The sequence below is a fragment of the Canis lupus genome, chromosome 3, assembly GCF_048164855.1.
Source record: "Canis lupus baileyi chromosome 3, mCanLup2.hap1, whole genome shotgun sequence".
Taxonomy (NCBI): domain Eukaryota; kingdom Metazoa; phylum Chordata; class Mammalia; order Carnivora; family Canidae; genus Canis; species Canis lupus.
This window is the reverse complement of record NC_132840.1, coordinates 46,368,393-46,387,916: the sequence shown is the minus strand read 5'-3', so window position 1 is coordinate 46,387,916 and position 19,524 is coordinate 46,368,393. Positions and strand designations below refer to the sequence as shown.

The 19,524-nt window shown below is 49.6% G+C and overlaps 1 protein-coding gene across 2 annotated transcripts; it reads right to left on the bottom strand.

Annotated features, from left to right (window-relative positions):
• TMEM11 (transmembrane protein 11) lies at nucleotides 1–14,930 on the bottom strand. Of its 2 annotated transcripts, XM_072820796.1 has the most exons (3): nucleotides 14,774–14,857; nucleotides 11,431–11,725; nucleotides 1–907 (listed from the first exon to the last, which is right to left on the bottom strand). In XM_072820796.1, coding segments are annotated over exons 2-3 (519 nt in total). In that variant the 5' UTR covers nucleotides 11,433–11,725; nucleotides 14,774–14,857; the 3' UTR covers nucleotides 1–390. The 2 variants fall into 2 exon arrangements, with proteins under 2 accessions (XP_072676897.1, XP_072676898.1); XM_072820797.1 differs by lacking the exon at nucleotides 11,431–11,725 and having other exon boundaries at nucleotides 14,774–14,930.
• Between the last annotated feature and the right edge of the window lie 4,594 nt (nucleotides 14,931–19,524).

Genomic DNA, 19,524 nt, shown 5'->3' with positions numbered 1-19,524 from the left:
TTGAAATTCTCATAATTTTAATGGTCAATAGCTTCTGGTTGGCTCTGGATGGTACAGTTAAACGATATACTTAAAGACCTCCCCCCACCCCCACCCCGCAAGCGCATTCACACCCCCTCAGTAGCGTTGCCATCAACATTCCATTGCCTGGTCAGACTTCCACACCTCAGACCCCCTGTGGGTTATGGAAATCCACATCTTAGTGTAATGAGTTGAAAAACCCTTGGTACACCTGTGACCTGTGTTATTTTTTTTAAAATAACAAATATTAAACCAAACACCTTCCCAGGCTCCGCTGCCTCACAGAGCAAAAAAATGTTACTGTGGCAATCTGAATACTCTTGTCTCTCCTGGGCTGGGCTGTTTGCTCCTCTGCCTGTCCTACTGAAATCATACGGCGTAGAGTTCGTAAATCTTCTTTACACAGTACACCAGGGCGGCCAGTGCTATCGTGTTGTGCAGTCTCTTTCTGTGCAAGTCGTCCTTCCGGACCAGCACCACCGGGGTAGAGGAAGTGAGTGTGTGCAGGGGCAGGCGGGACAGTTTATAGGCGTCGTACTCCACTTGGTACTTGCAGCAGGGGTCAAACTGCCAGGAGATCCCGTAGAGGGTGCAGCAGGCCAGGCTGAGCACGCCTGCGGGCAGGGAGATGTAGTGGGAGTAATCTAAGGGCAGCGCCAATGGGGTGAAGAGGCAGGCGGTACCCGCTAGCACGGTGGTCTTGTGCAGGCAATTGCCCACAGTGATCCAGCGGGCCGTCTCATCACCGATGCGCGTGGGCTCGATCACGATGTACTTGTACTGGGCTTCCAGGGCCTGCTCCAGCTCATATTCAAACTGGTCTTGGGCATTCTCCCCATTGTAGATCTCATGCACAATGTAACAGTCTGTGGCCGACAAGCTCACCCTTGGGGAGTTGGGGGGGGTGGGAGGAGAAAGAGGAGACAGTTAGGCTGAGAAGCACTCACCGCACTTCTGTGCTGAGACCCTGGGGAGAAGTCCATGGCTGAAGTCTGGGGCCTCAGGCTCACCAGGGAGTCTGAGGGCACCATGTCTCGCTTATGTTATCTTCCTTGGAACCCAATACACAAGGTGACTCAGTTAAAAAAAATTTTTTTTCTGGAAGAGTAAAATACTGAAATGTAGAAAGACAAAGGAAAAGGAGTACCCAGATCTCTAAGATGACTGCCTGCAAGGTGTACCAAACCTGGCGGTTAACTCAAGGCAGTGGAGTGAAGTTTGCAAAGGAGCCCAGAGGAAGAATGTTTTGCCTGGCATGCTGTTAACACAGAGGCCTAAGGTCGGAAAATGAAACGTGGTCTTGGTTAACCAGAGCAGGTGGAGGAGGAATCTTCGATGGAAACCAACAGACCCATGGCTGGCTGTGCCAAACACTCTACCCTCTGCAAGGCTCAAAAGTAGTCATCCCTGGCCTGCAGAACACAAGACAGATAGGGTTGTCTTTTCCTTGGATGACAGAGAACAAAACTCCTCTGGCCACCATGGGAGGACAAGCTGCAGAAAACACCCGAGGGGGATCCCTGGGTGGCACAGCGGTTTGGCGCCTGCCTTTGGCCCAGGGTGCGATCCTGGAGACCCAGGATCGAATCCCACGTCAGGCTCCCGGTGCATGGAGCCTGCTTCTCCCTCTGCCTATGTCTCTGCCTCTCTCTCCCTCTCTCTGTATGACTATCATAAATAAATTAAAAAAAAAAAAAAAAAAAAAAAAGAAAACACCCGAGGCCAGCAGCCCCAAGAACACCAGCACACAGCTTAGGAAAAGAAGCCCTCTGATTCAACTAGGAAAAGACAATGCCTCAAGAACAGGGACAATGGAATTTAGTGTAAGAGGGACCTTAAGGGCCCCCAGAGGCTCCCACCCATACTGACCCTGTACCACCAGGACTCTCTGTATGGATTGCCAGGAAACGTTTCTCTCTCACACAAAAGAAACACTGTTCACAAAGACCCACTTCACGTGGCTGAGCTGATCCAACTCCTAGGACTAGGGATGGGTGACCTGACCCTCACCGGTGGAAGATAAATCTGGAGGCCAGAGACTCAGCTGGCCAGCGAGTGAGCTGTGACCATGGGCCATGGGGGCATTTTAGGTGGTTTCGGGATTCTATTTGAGGCCTCTTCAGTGCAAACTTTGCATCCAAAGCAGAATCTTTCCACACCCCTGATGGGCAAACCTAAATATAGACCTGTACACTCCTTGTCATTTCCATTTGGCTTGTTTCAGCCTGTCCAGATCCTTCTAAATTTCCATACCGTCATCCAACATATACCGTTTCTCCTAGTTTTGTGTTCTTAGTTCATCTGGTCAAAAGCCTTCATACCAGCCTCTGAGGGGGAACACCGCTAAACACAGCTCTTGAAGCTGGATCAAGCCACTTAAGCCAACACACCAGGCAGCACAGAGCACCTTTCCCATGCCTCAGGGAAAAGTAGCCCCTTCCTTTCAGCGACCCCTGGTCTCTGGGCTGGTCAGACCACCACAAAGGAGACCCCCCCGCCACCTGGCTCCTGGTGCTCACTGCTCCCCCCACCCCAGTCCAACCCCCTCTAACTGGGGCTCTGGACTGGCATACTGAGCCATACAGCCATACAAAGGTGAAGGCAGCCCATGCACCTGAGCTCCGATCATCCAAGTAGCACAGCCCTAAGTGCTCAAGGACACGAGGCCCACCGGCCCCACACATCCCAGGCCTGCACACCAGGCAGAGTGAAGCCACGGGGAGCTGGCTTGTCATTGACTGCACACATTAAGGACAAGTGAAGGCTTCTGAAACAAGGCCACCTCCAGAACCTCTAGGTCCTAGCCTGCCTTCAAAGATGAAATTGCATGTTAAGTATGGTGAAAACTGGACTGTTGTGGGCACACTTCCAGGAGAAAGGACAGGTGATCAAAGAGTGAGACCACTGAGCACCACTGCTAGCTATCACTCACAGGCAGGATTCGGCACGATAAAAACTACTTTTAGACAACAAATAAATAAACCTCAGAGGCAGAGTTTCACTGTCAGAAAAACAACTGGTCAATACTCTCCTGTGTTCACATCAGAAATGAAGTCACTGGTAATGGGCTGACTGTGCCCTCAAGTGCAGGGAGAGAAGCATCCTCCAGGAGGGCCTCCGTGCCCAGGTGGGAACAACTTGAGCAAAAGGCACTGCTGGCTGGGACCTGGGCAGAGGGAATTCTTTATCCTGAAAAAGTAACTGTAATTAAGCTGGGCTCTGAGACGCCTAATTAAATCACAGGCCCTAATTAAACGGTGTGCACGGGGGAGAAACTGTTCTCTGAGGGTCAGACAAGAAGCCTCCTGAATATGGGACACTGCCAAAGCAGCTCCCTACAATGTGCCAGTAGTTGGGGCTGCCTCTCCAGGATGAGTTAATGACCTATTTCTGGAAGAATACACCGGAAGTTGATGAAATAGGAAAAGGACGGTTTTCCCTTTCAAGGCTTTCATTTGGGTTTAATTCAGGGAGGGGAGATAGAGCTTGTTTCAGTTCTTCCAAGAAAGACTCAGCACTGTAGAAACCACCTTTAGCAAAGAAGCAAACCTAAGAGGCACAGTCTCATGCTGACTAGATAAGTCACAGAACAAATGAAGTCACTGGTAATGGGCCGACAGCCCCCATGGGCACAGGGCCAAGAAGAGGACTCGTTCCCAGACAGCTCAGACTTCCCATGTGCTCTCAAGCTGTGAAGAGGACACACTTCCAAGTCAGTGTGTGTCCCACTGACTGGCAAGGTGAGGCCAGGGATGCCTTTCTGGCCCCAAAGTCCCTCTAGAACATTTAAAGCAAAACATGGGTATCAAGGTTGGGATTACAGAATGTTCCTGCCCAAACCCAAAATCTACCTCAGTTTACAGTGCCTTCTCTGTCCAGCAGATTGTAGCCATCCTGAATGTTGTGAAAAAGTATGTTGAGGCCAATAAGAAAATGCCCGTTGAGGGCAGCCCTGGTGGCGCAGCGGTTTAGTGCTGCCTGCAGCCTGGGGTGTGATCCTGGAGACCTGGGATCAAGTCCCATGTCGGGCTCCCTGCATGGAGCCCGCTTCTCCCTCTGCCTATGTCTCTGCCTCTCTCTCTCTGTGTCTCTCATGAATAAATAAATAAAATCTTAAAAAAAAAAAAAAGAAAAGAAAAAGAAAATGCCCGTTGAAACTCTAGTGTCTGGAACAGAGTGTTCCGTTTTGGAAACACATCAGCGAGCAGATCCCACCCCCACCTCCCCCAGCCCCCTGCTGCCCTCCCTTCTGCAAACCCAGCTGGCCTCCATCCTAGGGGCAGGCATGGTGGGCAGGGGACTCTTCTGCTGCTTGTTGAGACAGATGAGTAGGTGTGTCCATAGGTCCCCTTCAAGCCTGACAGTGAGTGAGAGGCCAGTACCCTACAGGTTCCTGTCTCACTATTGTTGTCACATGTGCCCAGCATCAGGCCCAACAGCGCAGGAACAGTGAGTTGTTCACCCCCTGCTTTCTGGCTATGGGCAGCCACAAACAACACAGCTCAGACAAGTATGTGTAGACACAGGTGTGCTCATCCAATACATACACCCAACCTTGCCACAGCATGCCACAGCTGCCTGAAGTCCCAACAGCTTACTGTGGGCAGGTCACCCCACTCCCACCCGGTCACCATGAATCAGCCCCCATAGTGTAAAAACAAGAGCCACATTGAAGTAACTTTCTAGGTGACTTCAAACAAGTCAACCTCTGAAGCCAGCCCAGTAGGTAGTGCCATACACACTGTCTTGACACTCATGAATTTTGCTTTTTTTAATTTTTTTTTTTAAGATTTATTTATTCATTCATTCAGAGAGAGCGGAGAGAGAGGCAGAGACACAGGCGGAGGGAGAAGCAGGCTCCATGCAGGAAGCCCGATGCAGGACTCGATCCCGGGTCTCCAGGATCACACCCCAGGCTGCAGGCGGCGCTAAACCACTGCGCCACCAGGGCTGCCCATGAATTCTGCTCTTAAAGCCAAACTGCTGTACCCAAATTCAGGAGACTGTCTCATTGGGAAAGGATGTAATCTGAAATCTTTTTTTTTTTTTTAATTTTTTTTTTAAATTTATGATAGGCACACAGTGAGAGAGAGAGAGGCAGAGACACAGGCAGAGGGAGAAGCAGGCTCCATGCACCGGGAGCCCGACGTGGGATTCGATCCCGGGTCTCCAGGATCGCGCCCTGGGCCAAAGGCAGGCGCTAAACCGCCGCGCCACCCAGGGATCCCCTGTAATCTGAAATCTTGAGAAGTAGATTTCCAAGATTCTATATGCTACACATGGAAGGAGACACAAAAGTTCAACACACACACACACACACACACACACACACACACCAGAGGCCCCATTTGTTAGAGGCTCCCCTATCAAGCAATCAACATCTACTCCTTCTATCTGGGCTCTGACAGTTGAGGTGTGAGGTCTCTGCAAATATAGGTTTTAAAAGCTGCCCAAGGGCAGCCCGGGTGGCTCAGCGGTTTAGCGCTGCCTTCAGTCCAGGTTGTCATCCTGGAGACCCAGGATCAAGTCCCATGTTGGGCTTCCTGCATGGAGCCTGCTTCTCCCTCTGCCTGTGTCTCTGCCTCTCTCTCTGTGTCTCTCATGAATAAATAAATAAAATCTTAAAAAAAAAAAAGCTGCCCGAAGGGATGCCTTGGTGGCTCAGTGGTTGAGTGTCAGCCTTCAGTTCAGGTGATCCAGGGTCCTGGGATGGAGTCCCGCATCAGGCTCCCCAGAGGGAGCCTGCTTCTCCGTCTGCCTGTGTCTCTGCAGCTTTCTCGGTGTCTCTCATGAATAAATTAAATAAATTAAATTAAATTAAATTAAATTAAATTAAATTAAATTAAATTAAATCAAATCTGCCTGGACCACTGGATCCAGTCTGCATGGTTGCCATGGGTTGTTACTTCAGAAACCTGGTGGCAAGTACTCCCAGAGAGAGCTATGTCTGCCACCACCCAACTACTCCAATGCCCACCCCCACGTGGCATGTTTTTGCTTCCAGGTCACATGTAACTCAACTATGGAAGGAAACACCCAAGCCCTAACTAGAGCCATGGTACACAAATGCAGATCAAAAACAAAACAAAACAAAAAGCTAATAGGAGTCCTAAAGACTCTTCAGAGACTGTATTTTTGCTTTTCACAGCAAGTGTGAAATGACCAGTAAGAAGAGTGCATAAAAAAGAGTTCATGTAGAACTGTCTGGTGGCTCAGTCAATTGAGCACCCGGCTCTTGGTTTCACCTCAGGTCATGATCTCAGGGTCCTGGGATCAAGCGCCAAGTTGAGCTCTGCACTCAGCTCTGCACTCCCTCTGCTCCTCCCCACTACTTGGCATGAGGGTGTGGGTGTGGGTGTGCATGTGCGCATGCTCTCTCTCTCTCTCTCAAACCAATCTTTTTTTTTTTTTAAAGTTCATGTAAAAAAAGAGAAAGAGCACTGATGGAAAAGTATCCAAGAAATAAAGTGAAGAAAACAAGTACAGGACAGTGATCATATTATGGTATCTTTAGTGTACTTTTAAAAAGGTACACACTTTTACATGCACAGAACATTTCTGAAAATACAAAGACCTGAAAATTAGGACTATTGCTGGGGAGAAGTATGGAGTGGCTCCAGAAAGAAAAGGGGTCTCTTTTACCAAATAACTTTTAAACCATTTGAATTTAGCACGATCCATGGTACTTATGGACCCCTGTAGAGTCATGTTCTTAAACTCCCTCTGCCAGTGCTGAGATCAGTTTGCATGTTGAGCCCTTAACTAGCCTGTGGAGCAGAGCATCAAGGCATCTGAGCTGGAGGGGCTGCTGTGGATGCTGCCTCAGGATCATGGGCACTTGTGAGTAGGGCTCTTGAATCAACCTCCCTTCCTCTGCCTTCAACGAGAGTGGGCCTGAGACCTTCCCCTCTCCTCCTCTGTATCCACGCTGATGGTAGTCTGGAAACTGTCATCAGAACGCTGGCTTTCTGGTGAAAAGGTGGCCATAATGAAGAATCAACCTGCTGAACTCCATTCCCCGGATGTGGGTGCCCTCTGTGCACCTGACAGCCTGCCCAGCATGTAGCTGTGTGGTCCCCTGTATAGGGGACTGGGAAGCTGGTCTCAGAAGAATCTGAATTTTTTTTTTTTTAAGGTTTTATTTATTCATTAGAGACACAGAGAGAAAGAGAGGCAGAGACACAGGCAGTGGGAGAAGCAGGCTCCATGCAGGAAGCCCGATGCAGGACTCGATCCCAAGAGCACACTCTGAGCCAATGGCAGGCACTAAACCGCTGAGCCACCCAGGGATCCCCAGGAATCCGAAATTGTAAAAGTGGTCTCAAACATGGGATCCCCAAGGTCTGGAGATAACTCCCAAAAGTCAGAGCGGCGCAAAAATGTTCCGCGCAGCACCGTATGGGGAGATGGATGAACCAGGCTGTTCCTCCACCAGAGGGGAAATGGAGGTACAGCTGAATCCCTCACTTGTAAGGTGGAGAAAACAGCTCCAGAACACACAGATGGACACCTCACATACACATTCAGTAGTTCACAGAACCAAAGGATATGCTATACTTAGGAATGTTCTCTTGTGTGCTATGAAGAAAAGCAAGGAAATGACAAGTCATGAGTGAGGGTGCCTGTGGGAACATGGGGCCAGGATAATGCTAGTTACTACTTAAGCTAAGCAGGGAGCACATGGGTTTATTAACGGTCTTCAAATCATGACACAGAAAATGCACTGTCCCAACCAGGTAAGCGTACATTCAGTAGCGCGAGGTACCTTCACACTATCGTGCAACCCATCTCCAGAATGGCTTCACCTTGCAAAAACTCTGTCCCCAATGCTTCTACTTTGTGTCTCTGTGAATCTGGCCACCTTAGGTACCACACATAAGTGACATCATACAGTATTTATCCTTTTGCAATTGGCTCACTCAACTTGACATGTTTTCAAGGTTCAATCATGCTATACAGCATGAGTCAGAACTTCTCTTCTTTTTAAGGATGAATAAAGAATATTCCATCGTACGTCTATACACTTGTTCATCCATCGATCATGCTTGGGCTACTTCCGCCTTCTAGCTATTGGGAATAATGCTTCTGTGAAGATGGTATAAAATTATCGGCTCAAATTTCCAATTTCAATTCGTTTAGATATACATCTAGAAGTAGAATTGTTGGACCGTGTGGTAATTCTACTTTGACCTGTTTGAGGAGCCACCACATTATCCTCCACCATGGCTGCATCCCTTTACGTTCCCACCAAAAGAGCACGAGGGTTCCAACCACTCCCTGTCCTCATAAATACTTATAATGGTCTGTTTTGAACAGCAGCCATCCTGACAGGTGTGAAGTGGTATCTCATTGTGGTTTTGATGAGTACTTTTCAGTAACAGCTTTACTGAGACAAGTCCATGCCGGACAATTCACCCATCTGGAGTGTACCATTCAGGGGCTTAGCACCTTCACTACCTTGTGCAACAAACACCACAATCAATTTTGGAGTATTTCCATCACCCCAAAAAGAAATCCCATCACTCCCCATTTCTCCTGACCCTCCCAGCCCCTGGCAAGCTGGGGCTTACTGACTCAATGGACTCACCTATTCTGGACATTCCATTAAATGAGATCATGTTGGGGCCTTTTGTGACTGGCTTCTTTCATTTAGTGTAATGTTTTCGAGGGTCAGACATATGGTAGCAAGTTTATAGCTTTTCACATGTCAGAAACATACTTTTGATATATTTAACATACAATTTTTAAAAATCCAAAATAGAACATCTGGAGGGAAGTATTTAAGATGCTGTACACGAAGAAAGGTCAACAGTAGTTTTCTTTGGATGGTGGCCTAGCAGGGGACTAAAATTTTATTTTCCTTCATTCGTTTCTGTATTTTCCAAAGAAGAAAACAAATGAGCATGTGCTTCTTTTATAATGGGAAACTTGTCAACTTTTTCATAAAAAGAAAACTCAACAGCCCTGGATCCCATGGGGTGATGAGACCACACAGCCGAGGCGAGCAGGAAGGAGCCCATCTGGCTCTAAAGTGTCTCCGAGCTTGCGGAGAAGCCCACAATACCAGGGAATAAGCCCACCACTGCGAGTCTGGGCATAGGCAGCATCTCATGGTTGAGATATCCCGCTGGTCTCACACCCCAGCAGTCCTGCCAGTGAGTGGGAGGAAAAATCCATTTCCCTGTCCGCTCAAGCCAGCACTGGCCAAGGAGCCGTGCAAGCCACCATAACGTTCTGGTCATGGCAGAACCAGAAGAACCTAACCTAACTATAGCAGAGGCACCTGCTTTAGGCCCATTGCCTGGAATGGGCCCTGGGCTCCCAGGCAGGCCAGGGTAAGAACTCCCATCTGAAATACCAAGGAGGTCAATTTGGAGCTCTGTGTTTTCACCATAGTACACCTAGCACTGGGCCTGACTGTGATAGGTTAGCAACAGACATTAGTGGAAGCTCATCTGAACTGAGTGGCAGGAGAAAAACAATTATAGTAATTAAGAGAGCTGGTGGGTGAAAAATTAAACTAGGTCCATATGTCAGGTTGCTTTCCACCTAGTAAGCATGTGGCCACTTCATTACCTACGATATGTGAGGTGCTGGACTTTACCTCTACCCCCTCCTACCCGCCCCTGATCTAGGTGAACACACCTTTGGCTAATCAAAAATTGCTTCCTTGGGAAGCAAAGAAAGCAGTAGGATTCTACACTGTGGATGTAAAGGCCAATTAGGACAGAGGCACGTAGCCCCAAATATTGAGGATGGTTCCAAAGAGGCCAAGGACTTCCACAGGCACATGGCATTTTGCTCTGTTTCAGAGAAAGCCATATCCAGGAGAGCACACTTTCCTTCCGGGCACTCTGGTAACTGGGCAGCTCTGCTGTGGGGAAAGAGAACACAGCACACCACATGTGGGAGGTCAAGAGACCTGGATTCAAGTTCCCTCTCAGTTACTCGCTGGCTTTGTATCCAAGGACAAAAGACCTTGCTGCTCTAAGCCAGGTTGCCTCATGTCAAACAGGGCAAAGGCCCTGGCTCTTACCAAGTGCTGCAGTGAGGGTGGAATGGGGCCGGCTCTGCCAACCACAACAGCTGCAAAGTACCACCCCAGTGTAAGGGCCATGAGGCCGTGTATATATTAACTACAATTGTAAAGTAAAAAATCCAGTTCCTTGGGAGCAGGAGCCACCCTTCAAACACTCCACAGCCACCTGTGGCTCCTGGCTACCCTAATGGATACAGAACACCCAGCATGGATACAGAATGTTTCCATTATGGGGGAAAATCCAACTCAATAGCCCTGAGCTAAAGGACTCTTCCGACTCTACTAAGTGAAGATTGGCTTTCCTAAGAACTCCATGGCCTGTAACGCTGCTGCTGGCAACAGGGACAGAACATCAGTGGCGGCTGGGAGATGCCTGGGTGTTCACTCTGTGGAGTACCTCCTCCCTCCTCCCACTGCCCCTGCTCCCTGAGGCCCAGGACACAGAAGCCAAACTCAGGCCTGGCCTTGGCCTCCTCCTCCCCTCCCTGCATACAAGATCATCCTGCCCTTCTTCAGAAAGTTGGGTCTGAGCTGGAATGTGACCTAAAGGACTATACCACTGAGGCACGAGGTATTGTTGCTGGAATCTAGACTGCTCAAGTCAATCAAGGAAAATGGAAATTCATGCCTTAAGAGGATGAACTCCAGCAGATGATCTTAACTTGCAATATCCAATATCCGGGATCAGCATCTGGCCCAAGCGTGCACGACTCCACCTTCTGGTAGCCAGCTGAGGAGAACCCACACACCTAGAGATGGGTATGGATGCTGTACCTGTGTGGCTCATCCAGACCAGGAGGAAAGAAACATTTTTACCACACAGTAGGGCCAGAAGGCAGTTTTCCTTTTGAGAAAAATACCAAAAAACAAACAAACAAAAAACAACCCAGACCACTCAGTGTCCTCAACTCTAAAAGGAAAGGATCAGATCAGAATGAGGAGAATGTCACTCCTGGAATGTGAGCCACCTGCCTCCATGGCTTGTGGCCCATCTGTTCAGCTGGACTGGGAACTAAACCCTCCACCAGCCATCCAGGATCACATCTATACGATTCACATATTAAAGCAAAGCAAAGCTGTCAAAAAAAATGGAGGTCCTGGGAAAGAAGGTACGGTACAGAATGATGTAGATGTAATCCCATGGAACTGGCTGCCTAAAGCTTGGGCAGATGGCTGCACAAGCCAAGGAAGAGAAGGGCTACAAAAAGTGAGTTCCCCCTACAACCTGAGCGTTTAGTACAGTATGCCCGGCCCTCTGAACACCCCAGGCCTTAAACGGCACCGCTGCCTTGCATCATGATCAGAATCAGATCGAGTACATCTTCATGTGATGAGAAAAACAGGAACTGAGAGCATGTGGCTATACTCACATTCCAACAATCACGGAGAACTCAGGGATGCTCAGAGGCCCTGAGGGAGTGAAGACAAGCAGCCCGAGTAGGACAGGCGGGACCGTCTGTGAGCTGGTCCAGGGTGGCACCCAAGTGGCAGAACACACAGATACCTGCACTGGGCCTTCCTAGATGGGCAAGTGTGTCTCAAAGACGCCGACAGGACAAGTGGCAATCTGTTTCGTGTGCTCGCTGCCAGTGTGCTGAATTTTGGACAAGAATTCAGGTTACAGCTCAGAGTCTGATGTTCTTCATTACAAACACTGTGGAGTCCCTGGATTTAATGGAGTGGAGAGAAAAATCAACATGCAAGCAGCTAGCATTTTGCTATTTCCACCCCTTTCCTCTTTTAGTCTAGACCAGTGTTGTTGTATCAATAGAACTTTCTGCAGTGATGGAGGTGTTCTCTATCTGCCCTATCTAACATGGTAGCCCCAAGCCCCATGTGGCTACTGAGCACTTGAAAAGTGACTAGTGTGACTAAGGAGCTGAACTTTTTCATCTTATTAACTTTTATTTAATTAATTTTTTTAAGGTAATCTCTACACCCAATGTGGGCCTCAAACTCAAAACCCGAAGGTGAAGAGTGGCATACGCTACTGACTGAGCCAGCCAGATACCCTTGTTTTTAATTAATTTAAATTTAATTGCCACATGTGACTAGTAGCTCCTGAATGAACACAGTTCTAGACTCAAGAACCAGGTAAAGAATTCACACATTGTGTATTCTAAAGTGAACCACCATTAACACACAGTTGATGTCAGTAATTCCAGTGGACAGTCTGGCCCTGGGCAGGGCCTTTTAAACATGTCATGCTTCAGAGCTGGCAGCCACTGGCGAATCTGGAAAGTTTGCCCAGAGTGTTGCTCTGCTCCAGCCCCTGCCCCACACCAAGCAATGCGTCCTTCACTTTCAGCATAAAGCAGACTCCAGCTGGGTGTGTCAAGCAATTCTGGAAAGTGGTCTTACAATGTGAAGCTGAGATCTGAGTCAGCACAAATGTGACATGGAACAAACTCATCGCAGAGAGCCATAAACAGCCTATTTCAGTCGTAAGAGGCAATAACATGCTTGGGCTTCTTAATCTACCATGCTGGGCAATCAATTAATCCAGCCTGCCCCACCCGAACAGTCTTTCCACCCACTGAGCAGGAATGGAGGTGTGCCCAGAAGTTAGCTAGCTGGCCCAGCAGCGGGTTATGTTTCCATCCCCTGCTCAGTGTGGGAGGATCTTAGGGGAACTGGGTTCAGACAAATGACTTCTCCAACAGAGCCTGGCTAGGGCCGCACAGCAAAGGCAAAGAGAAGGGTTCCCCCCAGCCACACACCACCGTATCTGTAAGAAAAGAGAGATGGTGCCACCCGAATCACAAAACCTGATGCCCCATTCCTGGCTGACATACAGCATCTGCATGTGTGAGCAGAGCTTTCAGTTCCAGGCCAAAGGTTGCAACCTGCACACTTAAGGAGACTAGGGAGGTAAATGCAATGAGTCAAGCTGTCAGGTGAGTAATGAACTAGAAAGCACTTGCCCTGACCAAAAAAAAGGCAGCCACTACTGAACTTTTCAAGGAGAGTTTTATGTGAAATCTTTCAACTTACAAGTATTGTCAAGTAATTTAAATTATTTTTGAAAACTGAAGACTAACAGTCAAGGGTTGGATTCAGCCTATGGGCTGCTAGTTTGCAAACTCAGTTTTGAATTAATGCCAACCAAGGAGATAAAATCCCCAGTATCTGATTTCTTAGATCAATAAAAGCTTAACTTGTGCTGGTACAGCCCTTGTAGGATGTCTAGGACAACCCCATTTGGCCCTTCCAGTTGTTTTTCTCCAGTAAGGAGAAACATCTTTCTCTCAGTTACTCTGGCTTTTCCAAACAGGTTAGTTCCTATTACTAAAGGATTAATGTTCCCATTGAAGATCTTGAAAACGTTCGCCAGGTTTAAAGGCCATCTGGAAACTATCGAGGTTAAACTTCTTTAACTTCTTCCTATAGTCTGATCTAAGAAATAGCAGATGGCAGTTGGAAAAACAAAATATCTGCTTGCCATTCACTGCTTTTCCACGGAAGCGGAAATGCTGAACAGATAACATTGGATAACTCTGAGCTTAAGAATAAAATGCAAGCTGGCCTATCACAACTACCAAACAGGAAGAATCTTCTGAGCTGAGAAAACCATCTGCAGGCACCAGCAATGAATGTGATAGAAAGAAAGAAGAAAGAAAAGAAAAGAAAAGAAAAGAAAAGAAAAGAAAAGAAAAGAAAAGAAAAAAGAAAGGAGAAGAAAGAAAAGAATGAGGGTAGTTGAGAGAGAACTTTTCTATTTAATAAACCTCTCCAAAGAGACAAATGAAGAAAAAAAAAAAAAAAAAAAAAAGCAAACACCAAACTTTCTTCCTGACCTCTGCTATACCAACCAGGCCGTAACAAAATGGACAGAGCAGCTGAATCCAGGTGACTTCCTCAATACACATCCTTCCCCAAATTTCTAGTACCTGGACAGTTTCCAGTGCCTTCTACGAGCTGAAACTGCTTTCCTGAAGCAAAAACTAAATTCAACACGAAACACAAAGACTATTTCAATCTCATCTTCTAGAAACCAGTTCTCTACATGGAGATCCACCTTGGAATAAACAAGCCCCTAGCTCATTCATTAGGGAAGGTCACTCTAAAGGACTTCCACGGCAGGGGCGCTTGCAGAGAACCCTCGAAAAGTCGCAGGAATCGAGGATTCGCGGAAGCCGCCCGCCTTCGGCCCGGGAGGCGAAGCGGGGAAGGTTGAAGCTACCCTGAGAAATGTGCAGACCGCACTGCCCTTCCCGCAGCCGGCCCACTCGGTGAAGGCTTCCCTGTCTTCTCCCTCCCGGGAGCTACTCCTCACCGCGTCAGGGGTCGCAGCCGAGAAGGCCACGCTCTCTTGGCCCGGCGGGACAGGAGCTTCGGCCGCCGCTCGGCCGCGGGATGCTAGGCGGGTCCCCTGGGCCTGCGCGGGGCGCCAGGTCCTTCCCGCGTGGCCTGGGCCCGGCCCTCGTACGGCCGCGGCCCACCTCGCCCGGCCCCGCCATCGTCACCTCCCCCGAGCCCTCCGAGAAGGCCGCTCCTCCGCGAGGAGCCAGAGCCGGCGCCGGCTCCCACCGAGATCCCGGATCAGCCGGAGCAGGGGCCCCGCGTGCCCCGCAGGGTCTGTGGAGGGCGGGTGGGCGAGCAGGGGAGCCCGGGGACGAAGGCAGGGACAGCGGCGCAGTCCCAGGAGGCCTCGCTTGCTTCCAGGCTCCTGAGCCACTCGCCCTGGGAGAGCAACAGGCCCCGAGATCTCACCTCTCTCGGGCGCTGCCGCCACTGCTGCCCGGGCCAAGACGCCTCCTTCCCCAAGCGGCCATCTTGGAGACACTCAGCTCGCAAATGTCTCGCGCCAAGGCGGCCTCGGGATAGTGGGCGGACGGAAGGGAAATGTAGTCCGGGCCTCGGCTCCTGACTGCCCGGGAAGTGGAAATCGAGCGCCTAGGAGACTACAGTGTCCACAATGCACCGCGGAGCTCGGAAGCCCCACCTCTTTGAGGTCTCCTGGGAAATGTAGTCCTCAAACCGGGTTGAGTGGAGGGAGGCATCCTGGGAAGGGTCGTAGTCAGGGCACCTTTTTAGAAATTGAAATTCCCAGAGTTCGCAGCCTGGGGAGTCATAGGCGCTCACAGGCTTGTACTGCCTTGGGCTTCAAGAGCAAAGGCGCTGAAGGAGAGTGGAAAGAAAGTGCCTACAACTCCCAGAGCGCCGCGCGGGAGGCGGTCCGGCCGCTGCCTGCTGCAGTCGCCGAGGGGCGCCGCGCTTTCCGTGCGGCCGGCCCGCCGCTTCCCGGGGCTACCCTCGCTCGGCGCCCTCGCGCCCGGCCCGCGCCCGGGTCCCGCCGTCCGCGAAGGCGGCCCGACGTGCCCTTCACAGCCACCTCTGCCCACTGCGGTCACCGAGGGGCCGGAGGCGCCACTGGCCTTTCTCCGAGGCACTCGCTACTCCCGCTGCATTCCCCCCATTTCTCTGGACTCCAGGGATGCTTGGGGGACGAGACAGAGGCGGTCCCTTCTGCCACGAAAGCCCCCGCTTGCAGACCGTTGGAACCGAGAGTCTCCTGGCGCAGAAGAGAAAGAGCTACCACGTGGGATCATTGCTGTGAGAGAAACAGGCTTCTATACAGGACAAGCCCATTTCAGACCGGGCCACCTCGGCCCTGTTGTCTCCGCCACACATCCCACTCCTGTCTCCGTGCGGGGACCTGGACATAATCTCCTATTTCGGTCTCTTTGAAGGTATATGCTGGGCACCTCACCCCACCAGGCGGGCGCCCTGCCCCAGACCTGGCATTCCTCTGCCTGGCTGCTGCTGGCTGGAGGCACGATGGACTCCCGAGGCGCTGCTCCCGCGGACCTTTGGACTCTCTGGGGGTGGGAGGAGCCCTCCCAGCGTTGGAACTTGTAGTTCCCCTCCCGCTTTCCACAATGTTACAACACAGTAGTTCATTCCATAAATGTTTTAGCAACTCTTTTATGTCAAAATCTGCTTCAGATTCAGAGAGAGAGGAAGAAGCACAATGCCTGCTTCAGCATCCAAGTCTGGCGGAAGTCAGTCGCCTGGGCCGAGGGCCGCCAGGCGTAGGTGGCACTGGAAGCAGCGAGGACTCCTCAGTAGCTCCTCAACAGCTCACAGTCTACAATAGACTTAACTGCTTGAAATCATCTCCCGGTCCCTCATTACCTATACGATGAAATTCAAGCTCCGTAGCACAATCTAGAGGCCCTTCCCTAGTTTAGAGGTTGCCTTCCTCACCAGCTTCAACTGCCTCTCCTTCCTCCCTGGAACTCGCCAGGCTAGCGAATCCAGAGCAAATCTGTGCTTTCCCTAAAATGTCTTTCTCTCCCAGCCAACTAGGCCTTAGATTTTAGGCCTGTCTGGTACCTCAGAAGTACCTACTCAGGTCAAACAACCCTGCCTCACTTAGTGACCTCTGAAGAGTTACCGTGCTGCCTCGTCATTACCTACAGATAGGCCCGTTTTCTCTGGACCAGTGTAGTGACGAGGAGGGTTTCTAGAACAGCTGGGTTTGAAGCATGGCTCCATATCCTGGATCTAGGGCTGCTTCTATAACCTGTTTCTCTTTCCTTGTTTGTAAAGTGGAGGTGATAGTAGTACCTCTCCTCACAGGACTGCATTATGTTAGATGATACATGTATGGAATTTATGCGTACATATTACACAGGTAACAATAACAACCGACGGTGATATCACAACAAGCCCTGCTCAAACTATGTCAAGTGATTTAACTATTGATCTTCACAATAGCCCTGTGAAGCTGATGCTGTTTATCATCAACATTCTCATTGTGCAAATGAGGAAACCGAGTCACAGAGGACCTGAGTGACTTTCCAAGGTCACCCTGCCGGTCAGGAATGGTGCAAGGAATTGAACCCAAGCTGTCTGGTTGCAGAGATTACACTATGCTGTGGTGCCTCTCCGGAGGAGCTCTGGAAACGCCATTGTCTTCATCAACAAGAACAGATCTCAGGCCAATGTCTACTGCACAGAGGAAATGCAAGTACTCAAATAGCTGTGCACCGAGGATGATCTTCCTATCTCTCCGGCTCTCGTACTAAACTTCTAGCAGCCCATCTGCTTCCAGTCTGCTGACTTAAGCTGAGAAACCACCGCCCCCCCCACCCCACCCCCACCACAGAATGTTGCCTCTTAATCACTCTTACTGCACACACATCTTCTGGAAGGTTCATAGGCAGGTTAGTTTGCTCAGCATGTAGTAACTGAGCACCCACCGAGGGCACAATCAGAATGGTGGAAATTGGAATTCCTATGGCTTTCCATGCAGTGAAGCCTCCTGAAGAGACCCCTGAACTGCAAGCAGGCAGATGGCCAGCGAGAGATGTGGGTCCTAACTGGTGCTCAAAAATAATCTGCCACTTCTCCGTTTACCCTTTTCATTCATTCATTTTTAAAAAGATTTTATTTATTTATTCATGAGAGGCACAGAGACACAAGCAGAGGGAGAAGTAGGCTCCTCACAGGGAGCCCGATGTGGGACTCGATCCCAGGACCCTGAGATCACAACCTGAGCTGAAGGTGGATGCTCAACTGCTGAGCTACCCAGGTGTCTCTCAGTCATTCATTCTTATAGCAAATGAGTATTGAGTACACACTCAGTGTCACACTCATAGGCGTAGAGACACAGCATTTAGTAAGGCAAACACTGTTCCTGGTCTCCTGGGTTTTTCAGTCTCATGAGATAACAACCAAGTAAGTATTTTCAGAGAATTTCTAAGAAGAAACAAAGCAGGATGATGTAATAGGGTTACTTGGAGATTATGGGTCGCTACAGGAGATCTCTTTCAAGAGGTAACCCTGGAATGGGACCTGAATGGATAGAAAGAATATGCACATGTAAAGCTGGAGACAGAATGTTCTCCATGGAGAGAGTATGTGTGAAGGCTCTGGAGTGTGAGCAAGCTTGATGTGTTCCAGAAATGGGACCAGGGTGACTGGAGCTTGGGGTGAGGGAGGAGCAGTAGTCGGTTTGCCTTTGGTTAAGTCATTTCCTGTCTTTGAGGTTCAATTTTTTCATCCGCAAAATGGGGGTAAATTTGTGTGTTAGTGTCTAGTTTGGGCAGAAAGCACCCTAGGTATTTCAAGCAGAAGGAATTTAACACAGGGCAATATTTACAGAGATGTTGCAAGGGCAGGAGAAGCAAGGGGACAATGAGGACGCTCACAGCCTCGTAAGTAGAGGGAACAGCTGTGGCCCGAAGACTGGAGGAACAAAAGAAAATGTAGTGTTTCCCAGATCCAGGATCCCCGCTTGCTTGAGCAGAAGCTGAGAGCCACACTCCTGGGGATGCTGACACAGCTGCTGTCACCACTATGGCCTGTGGTGCCACAGAATCCTGGACTGGGGTGGCTTCTCCCTCCTTCCTGTCGTCTGAACCTCTGCCAATGCCTCCTATAAGCAGAGTCACCTGATAGGGGAGTCTGGGAAATGTGGTTTGCAGGCTTCCAGTCCAAGCTGCAGAGAAGAGTCTAAAAAGGCAAGTGTGCAGTGAAAGCAGCAGACACCACTCACACCTGCTACCATGCACAGCTATTTTGGGGAGGAGAAACGAGTGTGTGTTCAACAAATTACGCCTGCTCGTATGCTTCTTGGCACATAGTAGGCATCCGAGGAGGCAAACAAAGACATTTTTGTATAATGTTTTTTACACAAAGGTTTGTACTTACAATGTTTTTTAAGATTTTATTTATTTATTCATGAGAGACACAGAGAGGCAGAGACACAGGCAGAGGGAGAAGCAGGCCCCATGCAGGGAGCCCGATGCAGAAATCAACCCCAGGACTCCAGGATCACAACCTGAGCCAAAGGCAGAGGCTCAACCACTGAGCTCCCCAGGCGTCCCCCAATACCTAGTCCTTAACAGCTTCCAGAGATGTTGCTTGTATCTTTCTTATGTGTCTTTTGTGGATAACCCAGACATAGGCAAATGTATACATCTACTAACAATGGCTGTTTTCTTTTACTCATGGGGCACACGCTGTACACACACGGCTCTGTGACTTGTTTTCAGTTCACTGCATCTTGGAGATCACTCTGTGCACACGCTGGGCTTAACCGTGCTTGGCATCCCGTGTTTGGGTATGCCATGATTCTATTAGCCAGCCTCCCAGTAGTCTTTTACTGTTTCAAAGAGGGCTGCAATACGTGTGCTTGCACAACTTCCTGGTGCCCGTGTGCAAACCTTCCTGTGGGATAATTTCCTAAAAACAACTTGCTGGGTCAAAGGTATGGGGTGCTCATTGCTTTGGTAAATCTCCCCGAATGGCCCTGTACTCCCACCAGCAGGGTCTATTTTCCCACAGCTTCACCAGCAGTTTTCACAACATCCCTACCGAGACCTGGACATACAGAGACAGAGATGAGCGTCCCTGTTGCTCAGAGCCATGCCCTGTCTAGCTCCTGACCCCCAGACTCCATGAGCAGACAAAAATGGCTGTTGTCGTATGCTACTGTGTCAAAACACAGGTGG

Coding starts and splice junctions, on each gene's coding strand:
- TMEM11 (XM_072820797.1), bottom strand. CDS start 14,835: ATGGCCGCTTGGGGAAGGAGGCGTCTTGGCCCGGGCAGCAGTGGCGGC. Junction 908..14,773: donor GGCGGCAGCGCCCGAGAGAG/GTGAGATCTCGG, acceptor CAACTCCCCAAG/GGTGAGCTTGTCGGCCACAG.